The sequence below is a fragment of the Papio anubis genome, unplaced genomic scaffold (genome assembly GCF_008728515.1).
Source record: "Papio anubis isolate 15944 unplaced genomic scaffold, Panubis1.0 scaffold42, whole genome shotgun sequence".
Taxonomy (NCBI): Eukaryota; Metazoa; Chordata; class Mammalia; order Primates; family Cercopithecidae; genus Papio; species Papio anubis.
In genome coordinates, this window is record NW_022164369.1 from 305,832 (window position 1) to 332,099 (window position 26,268).

General features: G+C 39.5%; 1 protein-coding gene across 3 annotated transcripts in view; it reads left to right on the top strand.

Moving 5' to 3' along the window:
* Positions 1-26,268, top strand: part of GRIN2B (glutamate ionotropic receptor NMDA type subunit 2B) — a 431,506-nt gene that overhangs the window by 291,918 nt on the left and 113,320 nt on the right. For all 3 annotated transcript variants that reach the window (XM_017945683.3, XM_003906037.5, XM_021922065.2), the window contains one exon: positions 12,881-12,995. In XM_017945683.3, the coding sequence (XP_017801172.1) occupies positions 12,881-12,995 (115 nt within the window). The remainder of the gene's footprint in view (positions 1-12,880; positions 12,996-26,268) is intronic.

Genomic DNA, 26,268 nt, shown 5'->3' on the forward strand with positions numbered 1-26,268 from the left:
CATTCAGATCTGGATTTGAAGTTTAGTTCTACCATCTTAGAAGTTTGTGGCTTCTTTCTTTTCTTCTCTACTGACCTTTGCTTCTCTTGACAACATTGTTCTTAGTGTGGGGCAGTGGAAGGAAAATGGGCTTTGGAGTCATTCAGAAGTGGAGGGATTCAACTCCCAGTACTCCCAACCTTGGGCCTTCATTATAATATTTACCTATTTTATAGCATTGATGTGAGAATGTAAAATAATGTAAAACACCCACAACAAGGCTAGGCATGTGCTCAATAAATGGTAGCCTTGTTGGACTTCTTTAAAAAATTGAGCAGCCAGAGCAGAAATATTACTTCCAAGCAACTTCACTTGTGGATTAGAAAGCTATGAGATTCATCTACCTTGTGGAGACAAAGTTCTGAAACTGTGCTGAAGAGGGGAAAAATGTCAGTCAGCATATTTTGTACATGAAGTGAAACTACAGTTGACTTTTAATTGATTTGATTCATCCTGGGAATCCAGTGCCTAAGAGCAGCCAGTGAATTCTTCTTTTCATTCATGTGTTAAAGATGAAATTATAACAGAAAGAGAGAAGACAAAGCTGTAACAGTTTTAAAGCTGTAAATGTGGTTGTCTCATTGTCTAAAGACATAGAGGAACCTGACTTGGACTTGATCATGTTAAGTTTCATCTGAGCATTCAAGTAGAACAGTCCAATCAGAAATATTGAGCTGAAGGTCAGGGAATTGGTGGAACCTATGATAGCGATTTTGGAGACCTTGGCATGATTGTTGATGTTATGGCTGTGAATGCATCTCAGAGGGAGACAATATGGGCTCAAAATTGAATCTTGGCATACCCCCAAATTGGGGAGTTTCAAGTGAAAGCGGACAAAAAATGGAGAGATTACTAGCCTGTGTAAGAAGAACGAAGATATTATCCTACTTTAAATAATAAAGTACAAAAAGAGGATTTGATTAAAAAAAAAAAATGGGGAGTATCAACTGTTAGAGACTGTATAACACTTAGGAGAATGATGATAGAGCAAAGGCTACTGATTTTATTTTTGCTGATCTTTGTCTTAGTCTGTTTTGTGTTGCTATAAAGAAAATTCAAAGCTAGTAATTTATAAAGGAAAAAGGTTTACTTGGCTCATGATGTTGATGGCTGGAAAGTTCAATATTGGGCATCTGCCTCTGATGGGGGCCTCAGGTTGCTTCTACTCTTGGGGGAAGGTGAAAGGAGCCATTCAAATCTGATCACATGGAAAGAAAGAGAGATTGAGAGATCACATGGCAAGATCTCATGCCAAGAAAGAAGCAAGGTGGGGGAGGGGGTGCCAGACTCTTTAACAACCGGTTCTCATGGGATCTGATAAAAAAAGGAGCTCATCCGCAAGCGAGGGCATTAATCTTTTCATGACCCAAACAGCTTCCATTAGGCTCCACCTCCAATATTGGGGTTCAAATTTCAGCATGAGGTTTGGAGGGTACACACATCCTTGCTTGGATAGACAGACAGCCAAATCATAGCAACCTGGTTTGATCGTTGATGATTTTGTAGCAATAGTTTCAGTAGAAAAGAGAGGCAAAAGCCAAGATTACAAGGATTAAGGAGTGAAGTCTGGGGAGGAAATAGGGTCATCAGGTGCCAATTACTTTTTTTTAGAAGTTCCCAGTAAGATGAGATAGAAAATAAAATTACTTTTCACAGGGGTAGAAAAATCTCTTTGTAATTTGCCCTGGTCAAAAAAGAGTTAATGGTATAAATGCACAGTAATTTCAGAAGCATTAAAGAGCATGTTTCCATGGAAACATCAACCTACAGAGGGAGAGAAAGAGCTAGGATCCCCTGACAAAGAAGGAACAGCAGAGTTCTAGCCCCCACACAGTACAGCAGGGAAAGATGATTACACGTTTCTTTCAGCTTCCCAGTGAAGATGCAATTGGGGTTCATGGTGCTGTCCTCTTGAGGATGAGAAAAGAGGGGAAGGGGTTTGGTTTAAAGAAACTCTTGGCTTCATCTTACTTGAAATTCTGACTCAAGGGTCAATCTCATTTTAGAATATTGGAAAAGATCAATGGATGTCTTTAACTAACTAACTACATAAATTTGATCGTCCCCAACCTCTTTATTCTAACCTGGTGTAGAAACAGTGCCATAATGTACTGCATTAGAGTGAAACTTAAAGAAACTCTAGAAATATAAGATGTGGGTTTGGCTGATAACTTTTGACCAGCACCTTTGCATTATGGTTTTTCTCATCTTGGTGTATTTTCTTTGCTTATGTACACGTTTGGCTTCACAGTTTTCAGATCCATAATATCCCTTTCACTGCCATCTAGTACAAATTTCCTGTACCCTTAAAACCAACCCTACTGTTAGAGATTGTTCCTCTCACTGAACTGTAGCTCAGAAAGCTGTTCTCCAGAATGTGCTACAGGAACTGCATAACAAACTCCTTATTGTGAACAAATCTTCCTGTTGGTTCACTTTCTCCATTCCCGGATTATATTCCACTTTGCATCTCTTTCATTACTCTGGTCTTTCCTTGGGAGGAATTATTTATTCCCTATGTAAAAGGGTTTTATCTGCATGGTAGGTGTGGTTTATGACTGCGCTTTCTGAGGTCAGAGATATGTTTTTGAATGAGTCAACAGCCTCCACCACTCTCTCTGTCTCACATACATAGCATGACATGCCTGTCTTCCCTAAAGACATAATCTTCACCCAGGCATCTTGAGTCTTCTGTCTGTTAGAAACGTCCCCCTGACCCTGGAAGATCCTCCTTCCTTTGACCCTCTCCTCCCAATTCAACATAATTGCTTCTATAAATCTTCACTTGAAGAACTCTGCCAACCATTACTGGAAAAGTAAATTATAACCTTCTTTTTCCATGAGTGACAATTCCTCATAACTTCTACTCTCAAGCCCTGTAAGTGAAGCCATCACCAACTCATCATATAATCATCTACCTTTTTTGCCCCCTTCGGTAGAGCTGTTAGAGGGAATTGTGAAGTCAAAAATATGGTAGCTACAGAGGGGGCAGGAACTGTATGTATGGAGGTATTTCCTGTGTGTTGATTTTGTTGACCACCCAGTGTGTAAGAGGAAGTAGAGAGAGGCTCCAGAAAGAACAAATTGAGGAAATGGAGAAAGATCAAAAGGAAGAGAAAAGTCTTCTTACCCTTTTCCTTTGATATCATGCCTAGGTCACTTTAGGTTCTTACCCAAGGGCTTCTTGAGTACATATGCTCAGGGTTTCTTCCAGTAGACCTGAAAGTTCACAGGAAAGAAAGTCTTCCTGCCATAGCTGAATGTCCTAGAGAAATCTTTGCCGGTCATTGTTTACATAGCCCCTGAATAGTTTTGCCAGGCTGTGAGCTAAAATGGATGTCAGAAAGGCAAGCCTTCACCTTAAAATTATTAACAGTCACAAAAAATGATAACAAGGTAGTCAGTGATCAGCTAGCCTTTGACCTGCCTTGGTATTTTCTCTGGGAAGGTCTCACCACTTAGTTTTGATAGCCTACCTACTCTGGGCTGCATTCCAACATACTGAACACCTGATCTGTGGAAAAAGAAATGAATTTTATTCAGTGTTTTAAGAAAGTGATTTTAACTTATATACAGCATGGAAATATGAACTAAAAGGAAAAATAATCCAGTGACAGTAACATTATGCAGAAAAGCTACTTGGTTCCTTCTCACTGGGGATTTCTACCTTTCTAACCATGTCTAATAAGTCTGGCTTTCCTGTAGTACCTTACCAGGTCTCACCTATAGCAGAGGTGACTAAGAGTCATGAGCATGAACACAAGGAGGAATTTAATTTTTCATCGCTGAATTCTGTGCACAGAGCTAAATGAGAAGCAACTTTGGTATTCTGCACATTTGATTAATTGGCATCAAAAGGCAGCCTCACTAGTTCCCTAAGGAAGTGTGGTACCTTCACACATAATCAAGAGTGTGTTCTCTCCAAAGGGATTTTAAGGAGAATTACCTAGTGTTCAAAGCAGGGATCTGGGAGGTCAGAAGGGGGATCATTTTGAGGAATCATTTATTCTAGACTAAAATAATGGAGGTATGAGCACATCTTTTGCCTTCCTTTGAAAGTGAACTTTATATTGAAGTGGTATGATTTAGTGACTGCCCACTGCAAAAAAACTCAGAGGGGTAACTAATCATAGTAAGAACAAAACAAATATTCCCAAGCCTTAATAGTTTTGCATGTTATAAGAATGAGAGGGAATACACTGAACTGGTAGTTTTATGGAAAAACGGAGATCCAGGAATTAGGAGACCCAGACTCAACTAAATGGGCCAAAGCATGACATCATTTTCCCAAGCTTCAGAGTGTTCAGCTGTAACTGTGAACAGTTAGACTGTGATCCAAAAGTCCCTTCAAATGCTAACTCCCCTGACATCCAGGTAATGTAAAAAATAGGTAATAATAATAACAACAGTAACAGCAGCTAATGCATAATGCTTACTCTGTGATAGGGAGAATTCTAAGTCCTTTATATATGTTGAGAGCTTGTTTGGAGGTTTTAGAATGGAAGCCCAGCTACTCATATATCCTTGACCTCAGAATCGGTCCTCCTCTATTGGGAATGGTCATCCTCTTCCACTAGACGCACAGCTTAGGGAAGGATGCACGTGGAGTAGTGTGGAGGAAGGGAACACCCGCCTAGCCAGCCAGATCAGCCAAATCAACCCTGGCAATCAATGGGGTAACAGGTGTCACGGCTAGATCACTCTCACATCCCCTTTATATATATTGAAACACAACAATCCTATGAGATAGGTAATATTATTATTCATATTTTTTATGGTGAAGAAAATGAGGAAAGAGAGGTTAAATAACTTGTGAGACCACACAACTTCAGAACTGGTGGGTGCAGGATTTGAATGGAGACTGTGACTACTGCACTGTTTAAGAACTGTGTCCTTGTTCTTAAACACCTCACTATACTGCCTGGTGCAGTATGAGTGTGTACGTGTGTAATACACGCTGTATTCTTTCCCTCTTTACTTAACTTATTGTTTCTCCCCTTTATTTTCTTTCTATTCACCTCTCACCACTAAGCATTTTGGGGTATTGTCCAGATTTTTTTCATTCATTTGAATGAGGATATATTACTAATGAGAATGAGTTCCTCCGTTTCATCCCAGATGGACCCGTAGGTAAGTCTAGAGAGCATTGTTCCCTAGCCATGGCCTGTCACATTGACCCTGCTTGGTGAAAGGTGGCATAGATAGGAGGTTATCACAGCTGGTGATAGAGCTCCTCAAAATTCTCATTGCTTTGATAATTGGTCAAAGATAGCATCTGTCTGGAGGGAGGTTAATGTTCTCTACCTTCTTTTATCAATCCTCCTTGGTTTTCTTTCATTTCAGATTAAACTAATTCATGATATTCAGTTGTACAACAGAATCCAAGTAATAGCTCCCTGAAATTTTTTATTGTTAGGCCAAAGGGACTGAAAATACTTTTTCTTCATAATAGATGGTGAATTTACACATTGCCACTTATACCTCAAATGAATTCAGTTCAGCCCACACTACTAAGGGGCTAAGGCACATTTCTCACCACCAGTAGGAGATAAGAGGTGTATTAAATTTGTATCAATCACTGTTCAAGATACTTTAATATCTCATTAACTTAACACCACTAATTTAGAATTTAAGCTACTTTAATATCTCATTAATTTAACACCACTAATTTAGAATTTAAATAACTATGATATGAACTAGCCCAAACTTGAACATTTTATGATTTGTGAAGAATGGATTGCAAAATAAATTAATGGTATAAACACCATTCAGAGAAAATGTTTAATCCACTGGAAGACAAACTAGTTTTAACCCATTTCAGGTAATCATAAACTAATATTACAGTCTGCTGTTTAAATTAGTTATTCCTGAGCTTCTCTACAAGGCATCATTTTGCCTAAATAGGAGAAAAGGACAGCGTAGGAAACTGGCATTTCTTTTTTTTTTTTTTTTTCTCTCTTCTGCTTATCACATGTTCTTTTTTTTTTTTTTTCTTTTTTTTTTTTTTTTTTTTTAAATTTATTTATTATTATTATACTTTAAGTTGTAGGGTACATGTGCATAACATGCAGGTTTGTTACATATGTATACTTGTGCCATGTTAGTCTGCTGCACCCATCAACTCGTCATTTACATCAGGTATAACTCCCAATGCAATCCCTCCCCCCTCCCCCCTCCCCATGATAGGCCCCGGTGTGTGATGTTCCCCTTCCTGAGTCCAAGTGATCTCATTGTTCAGTTCCCACCTATGAGTGAGAACATGCGCTGTTTGGTTTTCTGTTCTTGTGATAGTTTGCTAAGAATGATGGTTTCCAGCTGCATCCATGTCCCTACAAAGGACGCAAACTCATCCTTTTTTATGGCTGCATAGTATTCCATGGTGTATATGTGCCACATTTTCTTATATTGTCCAACCACAGAGTCTAATACTTTTATATATGACATATCTCAAAAGAACCATTTAAAACTTCTTCAAATCCTTCTTCCTTAAAAAGAGGACATTGTTGGCCTGATTATAATAATCTTGCCTGCCATGTTGACCACACTAAACTGGATTAATCATTTTGGATTTATTTTGATAATTATGAATTTCTTAGCTGGGAAAATTCAGAAATTTCTATTTAGTCTATCTAAACTAGAACACTAAAAATCTAATTTTTAAATGCCTTGTTCTCCAATGCTGGTCTGTAATTAGGTAGCTTTTAAAGTTTTCAAGTCCAGTATTTCTAATCCTGTGGGAAACTGTTTCTACTATTTCTAGAGGTATTGTGTATAAATAATCATAATGTCTAAAAAGAAACTCTAGTCTTTCAAAAGAATTGTGTTTTTTTCCCATTCACATAGTAGAGAGTAATAACAGCAGCTAATAATAACAGAATTATAGCAATATTAATAAGAACAGTATTAATCGGATGAAATGTGAGGGGATAGATAAATTAATTTGCTTCACTAGTGTAATCTTTTTTACTGTCTATATGTATCCCATAAAATCATGTTGGATACCTTACATATACACAATAAAAACTATTTTTAAAAAAGAAAAAAAGAAATGTAGAGATAAACAACAAGTCAAACGATCCTCCCTGTAGCTTCTCACATCAGACAAGTAAGATGGTATGAACCACCTATTTTATAGATGGGGACTTTAGAAGGTGACACATCAATGATACAAAGTTACAGAGTTACAGCTTTTCAGAGCCAGAAAATTGCGAAAAAAAAAAAGGGGGGTCAAGAATTTGTCTCTTGCCTGGAACTGTGTTCCTTTATCACTTTATTTTTAATAGCTAGAGAATGAAAATAAGAGATATGAAAAACTGCCACTTTTTAAAAACATGGTGGCACATGGGAAAAACACTGGACTATGGGTTAGGCCACCTGGGTCCTATTCTCAGCCTTGTCATCTAATCACAAAAGCCCTGCTGGACTTTGTCTGTTTCATTTGAAAATGAAAAGATTGGATGAAATGAGATGCTGTCTCTTCTCTTATTGACACATTAGCAGATATTAATTTTTAAAAATCTAGTGCTTGTAAAGACATATACGGTAAAGTAAGTATTGTAGTTCTAAGGCTGTTGGTTGGCTGGGAAAATTCTGGTAGAGCTCCTTTGGGTGCCTCCCACGCAGGGCATGCTGCTAAATCATTGCTGTGGGTATCAACGTGGTGCAGTAGATGAGCTCGGAGTGGCATGGCCAAAGTCAAAGAGGCAGAAGGTCTTTTTAACCTTAGCCTGATCCCATTAAGCTCACTGTAGTGTGACTTTGGCCATATAAAGCAAATGTATTGGCTCTGAGCCCATCAGGATTCTGAGGCTCATTCTCAACAAGCAGGCAAGCAGGTAGATTAATTATCTAAGGTAGAATTTGTTTTATGCGGTCTGTATTAGGGATCTATATAGTCCAGGATGGGCCATGTGATGCAAGAATGCTAAAATGCACATCTGGAGCTCTGTGGAACTGATTTCACTTCAGTTGGTGATCATGGAAAGACCCTGAGCTGAGAGTCAGAAGACTTAAGCTCCCGTCCTAAACAGGCAGGTCACCTTGGGAAAGTCATTTTGCATCTTGGGACCTATTTTCTCCTCTCTAAAATGAGGGTTCTCAATGGATAATTTGTAAGTTCTCTCCTAGTTCTAGCACTGTGAGATTCTGTGTAATATTAGAACTGTATGAGACAGACCATCTGGTTTCTTAAGGTTCAAACTACATTCTAGAGACAAATCAAGCAATTTAAAATACGTACACACACACACACACACACACACACACACACACACAACCTTGATGGGACTTCCAGGGGATTTGAGTCTCATGGGCAGAACTTCTGCATTTGGCTGCCACTTGAAGCAAGGCTTTTTGACTGTGTACTTGAGGATGACATGTTTGGAGAGAAATAGAATAGCTATGGCATCTCTTAATTTTAAGTATAATTTAATCCTTTACCCAGGATTCACACATGACAGTTTTGAGGTTCTAATTAATAGTAAAAATTGACAAAATACAGCCAGATCGAAAGGTAGTTGGATATTTTCAGGTCTTATGGAAAGTTAAATTGATTAATATAGCCATTTGATCTAGTTTAGCCTCCATGTGTGGAAGCCAATCTCCATTTTTCAGATGTATTTCATTGATAATTGAGTCTTATTAAAATGTAGTTATCACACTTATTCACTGAGGTTTAAAATCAAGCAACTTTCTTGCCTTTAGATACTCAAATTATGCTAATATATTCTTTTTCTGAATTTTTCCTATGAAATAACCTTATATTGGTATCATATTTTATATAGTTTTCCTACCCACTCTTTCATTTGATCATCACAACAGACTTCTCTGATAAGCTGGAGGTAAAATGATGTCTTCATTTTAGAGAAGAATAACTGAGATTCAGGTGCCAAGATCACATGTCTAGAAGTGACCACACCCCCAACTATTTTTTCACACTATTCATTACCAATGAATGGATGGGTTTGTTCTGCTATTCAAAGGGCATCTTGCTCAAGGCTGGTGTATATTTGCAAACTCCTCACTAATGGCTAAATGTTCTCACACCACAAGAAATTACTCATAAAAACACAGTGTGAATGATTAATCTATATGCTGCTGACAGATATGAATGATGAAAGGATACTTTGGAGAAGAATATTTTGTATATTGTCATAAAATTTTACTAATGTTTTTGATAAGTGTAAAATATGTGAGGAGTGCTTAAGTAGATAAAATGAACTTACAGCTGGAAGAGGAAGAGCACCCCAGAAAGAGAACAGTTTCTAAGGAAAATCAGAAGTTTCTGGAACAGGAATAGCCAGAGAAATTTACAGACCAATTACATTTCCCATGAGTGTGATTTATTTTCTGCAAGTTCAAATTTCTCAACTTATACACCCAGTTCAATGCTGTCCCCTTCAAAGAAGTCATCTTGAGAGGCTATATAGTTATTCCATTGATGCTGCTTATTAATTGAGTTATTTTTGGAACTCCTCTTTTATAATTGCCTTCTGAAATAGATACTTTCGTTTAAATATTCTTAATGGTGTTTTAGATAAAGGCAGAATTATTCAGCACAGTGTCTGATGAAAAGGTGGATGCTTAAGCCAGATCATTTATTTCCCTCCCATTCTTCTTCTTCCCTACCCCTCTCTCCTCCATCTCTCTCTTCCTTCCTCCCACTTTTCCTCTCTTTCTTTCCTTCCTCTTTCCTTTTCTTTCTTCTTTTTTCCTTCTTTCCTTCCTCCTTTCAAAATAGATGAGACCAAATTGTTTTACATGTCTCATAAACTTTATTTGAAGACTCCAGAAATTCTTCAGTGTCTTTGTAGTAAGAATATATTTTCAAGTATATTATATTCACGGTTACATTCTAGTTTGTTGGTTTAAAATAACTTGTCTTGTGCTTTTGTAATTATACTCTCTGCAATGAATTCTTCAGGGCTTTTGGTTGGAGTGTTAGAGTCATTGCAAACTATAGGAGACCTGAATATTACCTTCACACTAATGATGGGCTTGGGTGAGCAGCTCTGGGCTGAAGGCTGAGGAGCAGGGCAAGGAGTGGAGCACACTGAGCACTGAGTTGTGTTGGGGATGCAACATGTCACTGAGTGGAGGTGTCTGGAGAGAGCAGCCAAGATGGAATGGTAGAAAACATGAAGCCATGGCATATGAGGAATATGTAAAGGACTTGGGATGCTAACCCTGATGTTGTATATGACAATCAGGCTGGTGTCAGGAAAGGACATGGAACTGGAGATATTGCTTAAAATGTTACTTCTGCTCCCAATTAGCTGTGTAACTGTCATACTGGACCCTTATTGACTCCAGTAGCGATGGCACCATATCTGAAATGCCTAAGAATAGACCCAGAGACAATGAATGAGACATAGGATTTACTGGGGGAACTTACATAGAAGGACAATCCAGTGGTGATGGGCTGGACAGGAGAACTGCTACCATTTGTAAAATGCATGCAGTTTATATAGCATTTTCACTTAGCAACGTTCACCTAAACGTTCATTTAACCCAAAACAAAGGACTTTGATCCCCTGTATGGCCTGCATACTAAGAGATGAACTGGGGGTTTAGATGTCCTTCATAGATAAAAAGTAAATCTCTGGGTTGACTATTTCCAGATTTCTTAGCTTAGGACTCCGAACATACACTTTTCTGAGACTGTAGGGTCATTCTCAGGGTATGCATAACTTATTGCTGTCAGGTGCGTCTGCCATACAATAACATTGGACAAATAATTTAACCTCCTTGTGTTTGTTTTTTAATCCATCAAGTTAAAATTTTAGAACTAAAAGAGTTTAATGGTTATTTAAAGAGTAAAATTGATTTCATAAGGGATGTATGATAAATGTCTTTAAATACTTGAGAAACTCTCATGTAGAAGAAGGATTAGACTAAGACTGTAGAATCTCTAAAAAGGAAACAGGTATCAAAGGGTTGCAGGGGAGAAGGTTTCAGCTTTAAGTAAGAAAGAACTAAGTAGCCAACACTGAGATGGCTACCTTGAGCCCGGAAGGTGCCATGAAAAGTTCCCCATCAGTGAAAGAATTCAAGAAGAGCTGAGAAGACCAATTTTATGATATAGAAGGGAAGCATAAATTGTAAGAAGTGGTAGGCTAGTTGATTATGAAAGTCTCTTTCAGTTCTAGGGATTCTAGGAATTGCTACTCCTTTGGGGTCTTCTGCATTCTTGATTCCATTTGTGAAGCTACACAAGATCAGGGAATGACAGGCTTAAACATCCCAGGTAGTTCTGGAAGTGAGAAGTGATCCATGAGGATTTGGTTCATGCTGCATAAGCATCATCAGAATCACCAGAAGGATGTGCATCCTAGCAACCTTGTTGTTTAACCTAACATTACCTGGAAGAATCAAAGAAGACCTCCCAGTTTCAATGAATGAGAGGAGTTAGAAAAAAAAAAAAAAAAGAGTTTTTAAGCTGCCTCCTTTAGCATCCTCACTACAATTACAACATATCCCTTTTGCTTCTTAGCAGGGACATGTCTCACAAGCAACATCAGGCCCAAGGCTCCAGAGTAACATGTCATGTGAACACAGAGCTAATCATTATTGATTCCTTGGTCCATTATGGTAAAAAGACATTAATTGCCATCAGTGCAGTTGCACTAATGCAGTTGTAATGAGCATGTCTTTGGGAATTCCCAATGAAGGGACTGCTCATCAGATGATAGCAGCCAGAGGGGAAAAGGGTGGGCTAAGGTGAAGGTGTCCAGGAGGAAGACAGTTTCATTGGTCTGACTCTAGTTACCTCCAGAGTTTCCGCTAATCTATGCACAAGTCACCAGAGCACTCTGTGAGAAATGCCTCTCCCACCTTTTCCCATTCCTTAGTATTTTCTGTTCCCTATACACAGTGTAATAGCCCTGGTTTCCAGATGCATCCTGTCATATCAGATCCTTGCTTACTGTACTCATCTCACAACTCTTAGAAGTACGGGCAAGACCTTAGCAAGAGTTAAAGAGTATGTACATATCTCTGGGATAGAGGGAGACCCTAAGCTCCTACATGCCACCTTTCTTAGCAGAAAGTTGTCTTGGTACACTCTTACTTTCATTTCTTGTCTCTACCATCTCCAACCTTTAATCCACCTTTGTTTTTCAATAGCAATTGTTAGCACTTAATGAGACTCTACTATGCACCAGGCCACATGGTAAATGGTTAACCTAAGTTATCCCATTTAAGCCTTACAAACCTAATGAAGTAGGTCCCTTTATTATACTAGTTTTTGCTAATAGGGAAAAATGCTGAGGCTCAGAAAGGCTGAGTAATTTGCTCAATGTCATACCTATAGAGTGAACTTCAACCAAACACCTTTTTAAACATTTTTATTTTTAATTTTAAGTTCTGGGTACATGTGCAGGATGTGCAGGTTCACTTCATAGGTAAACTTGTGCCACAGTGATTTGCTGCACTTATCAACCCATCACCTAAATATTAAGCCCATCATACATTCGCTGTTTTTCCTGATGCTCTCCCTCTCCCCGTCTCCCTGCCTACAGACCCCAGTGCGTCTTGTTCCCCTCCCTGTATCTATGCGTTCACATTGTTCAGCTCCCACTTGTAAGTAAGAACATGCAGTGACCAAACATCTTTTATTTAAAATTTTTATATTACTTTTTCATATGATTCCTACTCTGTGAAAATTTGGATGACTCTATTGCATAATCAAATGGGAGTTCAAGGTATACCAAGTTTGGTAATGGTATCTGTATTTCTATTTACTGGTCTGTCTTTAGCCAGCTTTCTCTCTATATACCTAACTGCCTTGTTCGTGGTATATCCTCTTCATACTTTTAATCTTTGTTTTATTTCATCTTTACAGGTATCTGATCAACGTCACTTTTGAGGGGAGGAATCTGTCCTTCAGTGAAGATGGTTACCAGATGCACCCAAAACTGGTGATAATTCTTCTGAACAAGGAGAGGAAGTGGGAAAGGGTAGGACATGTCTTTGACAATTCTTGAGCAAAGTAGAGTAGAGATGTGAAATTTTGCAACACATGGAAGGAAAGTAGTCCTTTGGTTTTTGTCCCTAGACCTGTGGAGCAAAGGATCAATACCTTGATACACAGGAGAAGCCATTTCTCAAACTTGCATGTTCATTTACTTGCTGTTTTGGTTAATCAAGAGATTGTTTTCTTTATGTATTTCCATTTATTGTTGATAATTGCATTGCTGTCTGAATCATGACTTTGTTTTCGTGGGAGAGTATGTGTGTACAATATAACATAATTTGGTAACGAAACTGAATTAGTGGTATAGTTCAGGAGTTGTGTCCTAGAGAGCATCTGGGAAGCTTGTAAAGATGAAAATATGAGAAGAAATGTTTAGACTTACTGTGATTGAAGGATTCCCATGCAACGCTCTGCTCAGAATTTCTCCCACTGACAGTTGATCACAGTGTTTGGAGTTCTACCATCAGAAATTAATTTCTGTGGGCACCAGACTGTCTAGGTCCAATTCCCAGCTCTATTTAGGATCTTAGACAAATCTCTTCACTAATCAGTGCCTCAGTTTTCTCATCCATAGAAGGGAAATAATAATAGTACCAAGGGGTATAAGGATTAAGTATACGTAAAGTATTTAGAAAGGTGCCTGGTGCATAGTAAGCAAGCACTCAATTAGTATTACAATTTGTATTATTCCAGATTCCCAGTTGAATACAAATATTCCTGAGAGTAATGTCATTGCTGATTTTTCTCCAAATATATTCTGCAGTACTCTTGTCTCTCGAGACATTTTGCTGAAAATAGTTTTACAGATACATAAGTTGGGAGATGCTAACTACTGTTTCTGACTCTAGGAGAGTCTTAGAACATACCAACCCTTGAAAGTTCAGAGGTGTGTTATAGCAAAGAAATACCTTAACTTTTATTTAGAATGGAATTTCCTGAAATTATTCTACTCCAAGACCCCTTTGTTCATGATATTCATATTCTGTGAAAGCATGTTGGGAAACTAAGACAACTTCCACAGATTCCATGGGCCAATTGGCTGAGAATGTGCTTCAAAATGTTAGCATAGTTCTGCCTAGAATGGAAATCCAGCTATATATTTCTAGAGAGAGTTACCAGAAAATGAGGCCAGAGATAAACTTCTTGAAATTCACAACCTCATCACAGAGAGCCCTGGACAGCTAGTTATGTGAATGTGTGAACGCTCACCCAAGAAACGAGGCATGTGTGGCTCAGGCAGGAGAATCCAGGATCTAATTCTTCAAGTTGAAAGACCTCTATCTATCATGCATTTTCTCTTACCAGATAGGGCACAATTATAAGGCTTAAATTACGCCAGCTTTTTATTTAATCTTATTATTTTGAGACAGGGTCTCATTCTGTCAGTCAGACTAGTATGCAGTGGTGCTGTCATAGCTCACGCAACCTCAAAATCCTGAGCTCAACCTGTCCTCCCCCATCAGCCTCCCAAGTAGCTGGGACTACAGGCGTGCACCACCATGCCTGGCCAACTTTCAAATTTTTGGTAGAAATGAGGTCTCACTATGTTGCCCAGGCTGGTCTTGAACTTCTGGCTGCAAGTGATCCTTCTGCCTCAGCCTCCCAAAGTGCTGGAATTAGAGGTGCGTGCCACTGCGCCTGGCCTGCCTGATGTTCTTGATTAAAGTTGCCCTCCCTCCACCGAGTTATCATTTGTTCAGAAATGGATGTTCCCTGGGCTTCTGCTTTTCACTCCAATCAAGCTGCTTTCACTGCTGCTGTAGAGACGTCATAATTTAAGAAATGTTCTGGGCTCCTCGTGTATAACAGGCACTTCTGTCTGTCTCCAGAAGAGGAGTTATTAATAACTGAGGCTTCATAGGTAGCTCATAAGATGTACAGAGGGGGCAGCTTTTTTTTGCAGTAGGCTCACAATGACTGTCTCAAGCAGGAGGAGGCATCTCACAACTGCCTTTTCTTAAAGAGACACCACTCACCATCAGGTCATACTGACTCCTCTTCTTGAGTCCAGAATCTGAGGCCTGTGCCCCTCAGCCCTTTCTAGAACTAGACCCTCCTTCCTAGGATTTGGATCCCTTCCCTCACCAATTCTACTTTTATTCTAGCTCTTGAATTTATTCTTTACTTTATATATGATCCAGGAACTATGTGATAATTTTTTAAATGGGCCTCCTTGTCCCTGGCATCTGCCCTTACCCCTTCAGATTAGTCCAAAATATGGCTGCCGGAATGAGCTTCCTGAAGCACAACTCTGACTGTGATGTTCTTACTCTGCCCAAAGCCCACTTGAGCCTTCTGTGGTTTATGGATTGGGGCTAGACTTGATCTGTTCTTGCATTCAAGGCTCTAGTCTCCCTTCCAAGCCTTTGTTCTCCTCCTCATGATTTCCTGTCTCACAATTAAGCTACCCTGGGCTTCTTCCTCTTCTGAGAATGTGCCTTTGTAGGTCCTGTCCCCTGTACATGTCATGATATTTCTTCCTAGAATGAATTATCCAATTATATAATCATAACCATCCTTTGATACCCAATTAAAATATTGCAGCTTCCTTTCCTCATCTTTGACTGAGATAAAATCTCACACTCCCTTGTCCCCTGTTGATTTTGTCCATACATCTGAGGTAGCACCCATCACATCTGCCTCTTGTTCGAGTTGTCCATATGCACAGTTCCAAAGGGCAGAGGCTGTGTCTTTAGCTCAATTGTGTCCTCACAACAACCTGTAAGAGCGTATTTCATAGAGCAGTTCAATAAGTATTTGTAGCATGTATGAGAATCATTACATAATAAAAGAATCCCAAAATCTACCATTAAGAATCCAAGTTTATGTTATTGCCCTTGATATGGTAGCTGTTGTTTCGTGGGGAGGGGGAGGAGAAAATCTTTGTGTAGATTGAATTTTTGTAGATCATACTTTACATGTACTAAAGGAAGTTGCTATTTAAAGAAATTCTGTGGTTAATCCTTTTGTAAGGCATTTTGAGAGGGGTTGAGAGAATAGAACATTTTCATCTCAACTCAATTAAACCAGGGAACACTTTGGAAGATAGATGTATAGTGTTCATTGAGGTCATAGAGCCATGTAGCTCCCCGACTTGAAGGATCCTATTAGGACTCACTTGTGGGCAGGGAGGATGGCAGGTATGGCTCCAGGGAATGGCAGGGTTGTGGTGAGATTGCATCATGGAAAGTTGTGTTGGTCCTTCCACTGTTATCCTCGTCCCCAGGATATCATCCTCAAGATGCCTAATGCTGCTTCAGATGGTCCCCTTGGTCCAGAGAGGATTTAGTGTCAGTGGACTCCAGAAAGGCAGGCCCCAGGGTGAAGGTTCTACAGGGAGGAGCTGAACACTGGACAGATAAGCAGGGGAGGAATGTGGGTTTGCGGAAGACATATGGGCTAGATAGGACTCTCAGACACTGGTCAGGTCACCAACTAGCTATGGGACCTGCTTTTTCCACTTTTCTACATTTTTCTTTCCTCATCTCTAAAATGATGGCATTGGACTAAGAAGACTTCTTGGGTCCTTTCTAGTGCTAACTTCTGGGACTGCAAAATCTCCTTGTACATAAACAGCAGATTGGAATAGAAATTGGGTGAGGGAATGGAACACACAGGAACCTGAGCTTATTTTGAAGGGCATAGCTCCTAGGGCATATTTGTCATTCCTGTCATTTAAGTAAATATTTCCCCAGAAAGGCCCTCCTAATGACCCGTGATGAGGTAGTCACCCAGTCACGCTGCCTAACAGTAGGTTTTAATTTTCCTCAATACACTCATTATCTGGCGTTCTGCTTACTTGCTTGCTTGTTTGTTTATTGCCTGCCTCTTCACACCAGGATGGATGCTTCCTGGGGGCAAGGACCTTGCTCACCTCTGTAATTCTGACCCTTCAGAAGAGTGCTTGCCTCCAGTGTCTGGACCACTCAAAAGATAATTGCTAAATAAATGAAGAATCCATATGCTTAGGAGAACTAGAATATTGACAAGCCATTTCACTTCTACCCCGAAAATCCCCCACTTAGACATAGAAGTTTACTGGAGACAGTATGGGAACAGGTAACTTCCCCACCTCTGGAGTGAGCACCCCAGTGCCAGGGAAGGACTTGGGGGAATCATCAGGGAGGCTCAACTCCCAGTGGAGTGATACATGCGTGACTGGCTTTTAACAAGGCATCTCGGGTCAAGGAAGATTAAGTTGTTGGTGTGAACCATGTGATAGGACTTCCAATGTTCCTTTAGTTTCCTAAAAGTAGTCCCAATGCTACAGTCTTACACATTTTGTTCCCTTGGGAAGACTTGAAGTCAACACAACATAGTCTATGGTTTTGGAAAGCAGAACTGAGTTCAGTTCTCCATGTTGCCATTTATCAGCTAGTGACGGATACTACCTGAGTTTGGAACATAGGGTTTTACATAAGGCTGTTGTAAATATTCAAAGAGGTTTTATAGTCAAACACCAGTGAATAGTCACTTGAACAGTCAGTATCCAACAAATGTCAATTGGTAGTCAATACCCTTCTTGTGTAATTTTTTAAGGTAATATTTGCACATGGTAAAAAAACAAATGGCACAAAAGAGTACCCAGTAAAAAGAAAGTCCTCTTCTCATCTATGACCCTTTGCTTCCCTCTCCAGAGCAATGCTGTTTCCAGTCCCTGGAATCGTCCCCAGAGCAATTGTTGTTGCCAAAAATACTCCAGACATTTACAGATTTGATATATTTACCCAACTACTTTAATAAAAAATGAACAGTATCTGCTCTTGTGAACCTTTAATGGGATCCTTTGTAAGGAACCTCTAGAAGGCTTAGGGGGTTAGAATAGTAAAGAGATCTCTGGATCAGAATTTGATTCACAGAAAGCCAAGAACATCTCTCTGGTATGTAGGAATGTGGAGAAGGACATGTAAAAAGAAATATTTTACACACACACATGCATGCAGACATAGCGTGGTGAGTTGGAAAGGGTAGACAATGGTGAAAAAAAAATCATTGTGTGCAAACTGGGCTCATTTGTGAGGCTCCTAAGTGGGGGACAGCTGCATAAACTTGCTTTAAAAATAGTCTGGCACAGAGATGCAGTTCCAACAAGCTTTAAGGCTTCTGTCTCTATCAGAGTCTCTCATGATTTGCTTCATTGCTACTGCTCTCTGCTTCCATTTAATAGTTCCTAAAATGGGGATAATAAAAATGAAATGCAGTGGGGGTGTGCTCTGAGTAATGACATCAAGAAATGATGATGGTGCATTTTTAGGCTGTAAGATGTAAACAGACCTTAAAGGGACTGTCTGGGTCAGAATTAAAGGAGAATATGTAAGATTTGCATCTCTGCTTATCTTTTCCAGAAAGAGACAAGAGGGTGTTTTATAAGCCCACTCCCTCTTCCCTGCCTTCACCTACCAGAAACCCCCCCTCCTTATATATATTAAAAACATTTTCAGTTTGTGTAAATCATTCTGTGGACTCCCCAAACCTGTTTCCATCTATGGCTTTCAACACTGAGATGTCACAGCCACATCCACCAGTAAAGCAGAGACTAGAAATGCAAGTGCTTGGCACACAGTGTTGGACCCATGATAGTACTCAGGAATTAATGGATGGATCAATGGGAGGGAAGGAGAGCAACCAAACTGAGGAAAGGGAGACTCCCCCCCGAAGAACTGAAGCAACAACAACATAGTAAGACAAAATGCTCTGCCAGTATCTGCATCCTGGAATAAATAAGACAGGCTAAGGTGTGTCTGTGTCTCTGGTGACCGACCTCTTGTCCAGGAGGTAGCACCAACTCCAGGGTGTGGGGGCTCTGTGATCCTAGCCCCTAAGGACTATGGTGATCTTAGTCCACAGTGATCAAATCAGTGTTTATACAATAGAGGTCAATCACTACCTCTATTGATGTTACTTGAAAGCTTTTGACTGACAAAATAAAACAGTCCCTCCATCCCCCCCGCTCATGCACATTCACTCACTCAGAACAAACTGGCAGGAACCACATCTGTGTGCCTCTCCACTATACCTCTGTGCCTAGCATAGTGTGAGACATCACTGAGCAGGCCAGTAAATGCGGTGTTGGTGACTGCCCGGGCACAGCTGGACAGACTGTGTTCTACCTCCCAGCCTCAGAGGAGAGGCTAGGAGACACTCATGCTCTCTCCAGGCTCTACAGAGGGCATCTAAGGGGGTGAAACAGGAGCTCCTCATGGCAAGGGTGTTTGTTCAGGATCTCCTGATATCACCATTTGACAACATGCTATTTTTACTGACTTTGAACTGAGTACTAATACGCATCATTAGATTAAGGGATTAGAAGACAGGATCTATGGAGAAAGGCTATGGGAATTGGGGTTATTAAGGGAAAGAAAAACAAGGCAATGAGGTGATGACTTATTCTCTTTAAATGTATGAAGAATTATTGTAGCAAGTGTGGAGATCAGCTCTTCACTTTCTCCTCTGAGACAGAACCAGAGTGAGTGGGCTTAAGATCAAGCAGAGAGGGTTTATATTAGCTATAGGGAGAATTCCTTAATAGAGAAGTGTTGAGTACTGGAACTGTTAACAACATCAGGGGATGACTTTGAAAGTCCTCAAAATTGCATATGTCCTTGTCTCTCTGTAATGTACAGTCCTGTGCAAGCAACAATGCATGAACTAAATGGCTTATCCTCCCTATCTCCCCACCTCCCCTCCCTCCCCTCCCCACCTCCTTCCCCTCCCTTCTTTTTTCCTTCCCCTTCTTTCTCTTTCCTTCTCCTTCTTCATTCCTTCTTTCCTTCTCACACATAACTATGAGCCAAGGGCTCATACCTACCATGAGCCAAGGGCTGCCCCCACAAATTTGTATCGTAGCTTTCCTGGTGGCTTGGAAAAACAAACCAAGTACATTGCAATAAAAAAGGTGCTTGTTGTGACATTTAACATTTCTATAAACTAAGGTGATTTTTAAATCTTACTATCTGATACAGTCTAACATTGGGTTGATGTTTCATGTTGCTTAGTAAGTAAAGACTCCGCTAATGTGTATTTGACTTATGACGATGACACGGGGCCACTGGATTACATATTTTGTTGTGTTTTTCTGAGGTGTGATTAGTGCAGACCCTCACATCCAGAAGTTTCCTTGTTCACTGAGCTCCAAGAGCCCTGGCTCATCCTGTTTGCCTACACCATTCTCCAGGGTTCCAGAAAGAGATTATAGGGGGCAGTCATGGAGAGGAGAAGGTAGAGGTATGCTGTTAATCCCTAAAGTCTCAACACTGCTGTAGGCTCAGTCCACAATGTCAAGCTGCTACTCCCATGCACATTCATGAAATAATTCAAAGAGAAGACCGGGATGTATTGAGGGAATAGACTGGAATGTCATTTCAGAAAGGCTGGTTGTCTTCCAGTGCTTGTCATCAGTCACTGAATGAAAAGGATAAAAGAACAAGATAACCTTGGTTGACTGTACTTTTGAAACCTGTACATGCTGATGGAGAGAGAAAGCAGAACTGAACTCAGAGACTGAAGAAGTGCTGGCCTAACCTTGGCTTAAGGAAAAACGGTGAAAAGGAAAGTGTCCCCAAAGCCGAAAGATAGCTTTCATCCATCTCGTTTAAATGTTATTGAGATTTTTATTTCATGACAGTTACCTGTGGTTGGTCCCTGAGTCCTCTAAACTATTTGTTCTAATTTTTATGTTATAATGTTTTTCCAGTACTGATGTTGAAGAAGAAAGAGTGGTAGAGAGATGAGAAAATTCTATGTTTATATCGAATTTAAAAACAACATTTACGATTTTCTTATTATGTAGGTAATTAATGTTTATTAAAGACATTTAAGGGGATAAAATACAATTTACCCATATCTGCACCTACAAAGAACTAGCAGTTATATTTTAAAATTTCTTTCCAGTGCTTTTTTTCTGTGCATTCTGTGTGTACACTATAATACAACACAGGATAATACAACAGAATTGGGATCTTAATGTATGGATAATTTGCAATCTACTTTTTTCTCTTCCTAGGATATTGTGGACATGTTCCCTTTTTATTAAATGTTTTTCAAAAGCATGAAACTTAATGCTTAATATTACACTGGAAGAATATAATATGCTTCTTCAAACTGGTTCCCTATGATTAGACATTCATATGCATGTTAAATAGAAACTCTGGTTCTCATATGAAAATAATTTCAGAGTTGGTGGTCTAACTTTGATGCCATAAGATTGCTTTTTAAGGTGAGAAGATTTGGCCCCTTTGTTTCTTATCCAATGTCCCCTAAATGTTAAAAATGAAAACCCTTAATTTGGGAATTGGTTGGTTTATGTCGATTCAGCAACAACCAGGGGAAACATGCGGTCTGGTGGAAGGCTCTCCTTTATTTTGGGTCTGCTAGGAGTCCCAGAGGGTTTTCTCTTTTTGATCATCTCATACAGTGCACTGCCGTCTGACTTTGCTGAGATGTGTATTTCTTGTCTCTGGTGGTGATATCACAGAGAATGGGGTTGTCCATGTGTTCCATGTCCGTCTGCATTTTTCATCATATTTGTTTCATTTTCTTGAAAGTTGAAGGCTTGTAAAATTCAGGCTCACGTTCCAAGGAGTCATATGACTCCTGCTCTGTCTGAGACCCTTTCCAGTGCTGTTTCTATTCTCTGGTTCACACATGACCCAGAAGGGAGAGAGCAATGCCCTTCTTTCACCAGTAGGGATAGAACATGCCTCACTTGCTGTTATAGCAGTATACTATAAAAATACATTGACATATTTTTCGCCAAGCCAGCTACTTTGTGCCTACATTAATAGCATATTGACTTTAGCTAAGACTTGAAGTTTGGCATTAAAGTTATAATATCTGATTGTCCTTCATATGCAAGCATGCCTTTATTGATGTAGCACCCGAAGATCTTATGCATTGAGTTTTTCCTACAGTGATGATGGATTTGTTCCAGCCATGCACAGTCTCTATCTCCACAATACCTATTTATGAGAGCTGGCCAGAAACAGGGTAGAAATAATTCATGTATACAGGAAGAGAAGCTCTGACCTTGGCATGTTAACTCTGCCAAGCAGCCTGTGGTACAAACATTTTAAAGGAAGTATTGGCCAACAAAAACAATAATAAAATTTTAAAATAATAAAAGCTATTAATAAAAGCCATGAACATAAATTTCCCACAGCAGCCATAGCATTCAGATTGTTCGGGGTGATTTTATAATTTTCTCTATTAGGGTTATTTCTGCTCATAATTTGGTGAACCTTTTAGTTTATTCTGACAGCGATGTCTTAAGGTGGTTTGCTTAGGAGCTTTCCTACTTTCCTTCCACCCTCCCTCTCTGTCCTGCGGCCAGGTGTCCTTCACTGTCATATAGGTGGTCCATTGCTGGTTTTACAGGCGTTCCAGGTCTTAGTTCTGTCAGCTAACTGTTCTGAAGGTTTAAACTTAAAGCAAATCTGTGCCAGGGGAATGGTGAGAAAGAAAGTATGACCATAGAAGGCAGTCATTGGGGAGGGAGTGATAGACCTCGAGGGAAAAGAAGTCTATGCCCTGTTCTCCAGGTGCACACCACATTCCTGCTTACACCAAACTTGTGGTGGGTGCCTTTCCATGTTTTTCTAGCCCAAGCGTTTGCTGTCAGATATCTTCTGAGGTCATCATCTTTGGCTCTTCCTGAAATAATATGTACTAGTTTTTCTTCATCCATCCCATAGGAAAGGAATTTTCTATATTCCTTTGCTGGCAAAGGAACATAATATTCCCTTTGAGGTAAAATTTGTAGTGGATATTTAAGGCACCTCAGCATTCTCTTTCTAGAAAAGTGAACACAAAATTCCATTTTCCCTATAGTATCTGAGAAACACATATAAATGATCAGACAGTCTAGCCTGGAATTAAGGGACATTAGGAAGATTTGGCCATGAATACATCTGACTTTTATGTAACACTTTATTAGCAATGCTATTAATGGACAAATTTAGCATATATGATCCCATTTTGATTCCTATTAAAATGTTGAGAAATACTTGTACATGTAAGTAAATTGAGGATCAGAGAGGTCACATGATTTTCCCAAAGTCACACAGCTAAGGAGTGGCAGAGCTGGGTGTAGACATTTACGTCCAGCTCCATTTGTGTCCAGTGTGCTTTTTGCCTCAACACATGGAATATAAGAGTACAACTAGACTAATGGGATCCAAATGTAGCAATGTCAATGGGGATAAATTCATAGACGAGAGGACAAGTCACACTATGGAAACATGCAGACCCTGCTACTTGAGTTTTAAAACTACGTGTTAAGAAATGGTCCAGCATCTGGTGTGGAGCTGGAGGTGTGGAGGCTGGTTAGCCCAGACTGTGACTGGCTATTTCAGTGTAACATTTTTCTGTGATTAGCAAAAATAGAAGGCAGAAAGGAAGGAAAGGAGAGAGGGAAAGAAAGATAAAGGGGGGAGAAAGCTTTCTTGTATCTTTCTATACTTATAATTCCTAACTGTTATCACACACACACACACACACACACACACACACACACACACACACACCCTCTCTCTTCAGTTAGGAACACAGAACCTATCTCCTCAAACTGTGAGGAAAGAACACGTTTCTTTGAATTACAAAAGCCATAACGACCTGCAGAAGCAGCTGTCTAGGTCCTCATTGCATGGAAGGGATTTTCGAGGAAACAGTCAGCTTCTGAATTAAAAGCTCTTGTAAAATCTACCATCATGGCAGTGGCACTGTATCCCTGCAGCCCCATTGATCAGACATCTGTTGGAGGTGCAGAGAAATGTCAGAACACTGAGGGGAATTTAAAATAGCTGACCTACAAAAACAGCTCTTAAATCTTAGTAGGACAGTGACATGAAAATTTAACTGCTTTATTTGAAACACAAGCAACCAAATATTTTATGAACTCAACTAGCTAAGGGAGAGGAGTTTTGAGATCTTACATAAAATAAGATAAATTAAACTTGATTAAGTTAAAAATACATGTATAAGAAAGAAAAAGTAGGAACAAAATTCAACAATAAGAACATTGATCTTCAAATTCATCATTGCTATGTCAGTGTTTCCTCATGTGGCTGTGAATTTCAACTATAGTATATGAGTTAACTCAGGAGAGATGAGTATTTTTTGTTTAAATAATGATCTATTTTTAGAGTTATCTTCTACTTTTGGCAAGTGGCACAACTTAACGTTTATCGTAATGATATGAAATTTTTTAATACATATATTCTTGAAGATTATTTCAAAAATTAGTATAGGTGGTGTACAGATATGGCAAAATTGTTACAGTACTACTTGAATGAATGAAATTTGGGAAACATTTCCACAGGGCAAAGTGTTCTTCTCCCCGACCCCAGCCCCAAAATCATGGTGTTTGAGGTTGACCCACCTTCCCTTCCCTTTCCCTCCTCACCTCTCTGCATTCAGCCTCCATGCCCCATAATTGCAACTAACTATTCTCCAACACCTCTTGTGCTTTTATGCCTTAAGCCCTGGCTTATGCTTTTCTCTTGACCTTGGATTCTTGAACTTGTCTTTTGACACACAGTTTAAAAACCAAGAGGCACCATATTTTGGTTACCTCTGCCCAGAGCAGTGATTAATCCAAATAAATTTAAATAGATGTCGTTCCCCTTTTCTGTGCCTTTGTTTCTTCATCTGTAAAACGGGGATTATAATAGCACCTACCTCAAACTGTAAAGTTTTAATTTTGTTAAAACTAAAATTATAATTCATGTAAAATTCTTAGCACAATATCTGACATGTAGCAAGTGTACTCCCATGTTCACTATCATTTTACTTGAACACGTTTTGAACCAATGATAATACAAATAAAATTAGATTCTAGAAAACAGGAAAATGGAAAAATTGACCATACTTAACTACACAAAGACACACACAAACTACTTGGGTTTTGGTGTTAGTCACTAACAGGAAGAAACTAGAAAACAGTGTATAAATGTTTGATGTTATAAATTGGAAATGAGCAAGCTTTTTGCCTTCATTCTAAAATGCCTTTTTGCACAGAGATTTTTAAAACGTGAGTCTTAATTAATAATAAAATACTGACAAAGTCTACAGCATAGCACAGCAGCCCATGCTGGGCCTGTCACTCAGAAATCAGGCGACTAGAAACCCCTCAGTTTTGATTTAGTGCATTGTAGATTCTCAGTAACCATTAAATTACAACCAAAACACATTAAGCAATAATCACAGTTTATGAAACCTTGTAGTGTGTCCTTGTGCTATTTGATCTACTCGGGTTTTGTTTCACTGTAATAAACCATAACGTTGTGGTTGATCTTAAAGAATTGCCAATTTTCCCTTTATGTCTTCCTCATTCTGCAGCAGATAGATTGGCTCATAACCATTAAAAAAATTCCTTCCACAAGGGAAAGTGGTTTAATGTCAAAAGACATGCCCATAGTCATGGTTAGTCATGGTTGAACATAAAGGGGATGGTGGTGAAATGGTAGGTGGGGGGAGTGGTGAATGGTCTTAACAATAGATACCTGAATAGCATTTCACAGTTTACATCAGAGGTTCTCAAAGTGTGGCCCCTGGACCAACAGCATCAGCATCACTGGGGAACTTATGAGAAGTACAGATTCTCAGCTTCTACACCAGACGCTCTAAGGACAAGGCCCAGTAATCTGAGTTTTGACCTATAAAACATAGGGGCCGCTGATCACAGACATTTCCTTTTCACAAGGAGAAGTATCTGCTTAATAGATATTTCAGGCTGCCACTCTGTCATTGTTCTCTGTTCTCATTTTATTTTCCAGCCATTAATTTTATAATAAAACTGAATCTTTATCCTTTCATAAAGTGGAGGACAGAGCCAGTAGCCCAGTAAGAAAAAGTTAAGGCCTGTCCCACTCACTCCAGAAGATTCTGAATTACCTGATATCTTCACGTAGTTGCTAAAGACATTCCCTGACACGAGGCCGATTGGGTTTATGCATTTGGTGAATATTTTCCCAAGCCCCTACTAAGGGCTGGGCACTATTCTAGGTGCCGGGGAAACAGTATTGAACAAGACCAACAAGTTCCCTTCCTAAAGGATCCTGTGTCTGGGTGAGTGGGGCCAGACAGCAAACATAAACAAATCAATAAATATGATCATTTCAGATGGTGCTATATACCCTTAAGGTGGTAAGACAGGGTGCAGTGGCTCTCAGCCACTTAGTGCCAGTCTCAAAGGGGCTTTTGATGGATTGATCATTTTAAATAAGTTGCTAGTTAAATTTCTTCAGAGTATGTTCAGCAGC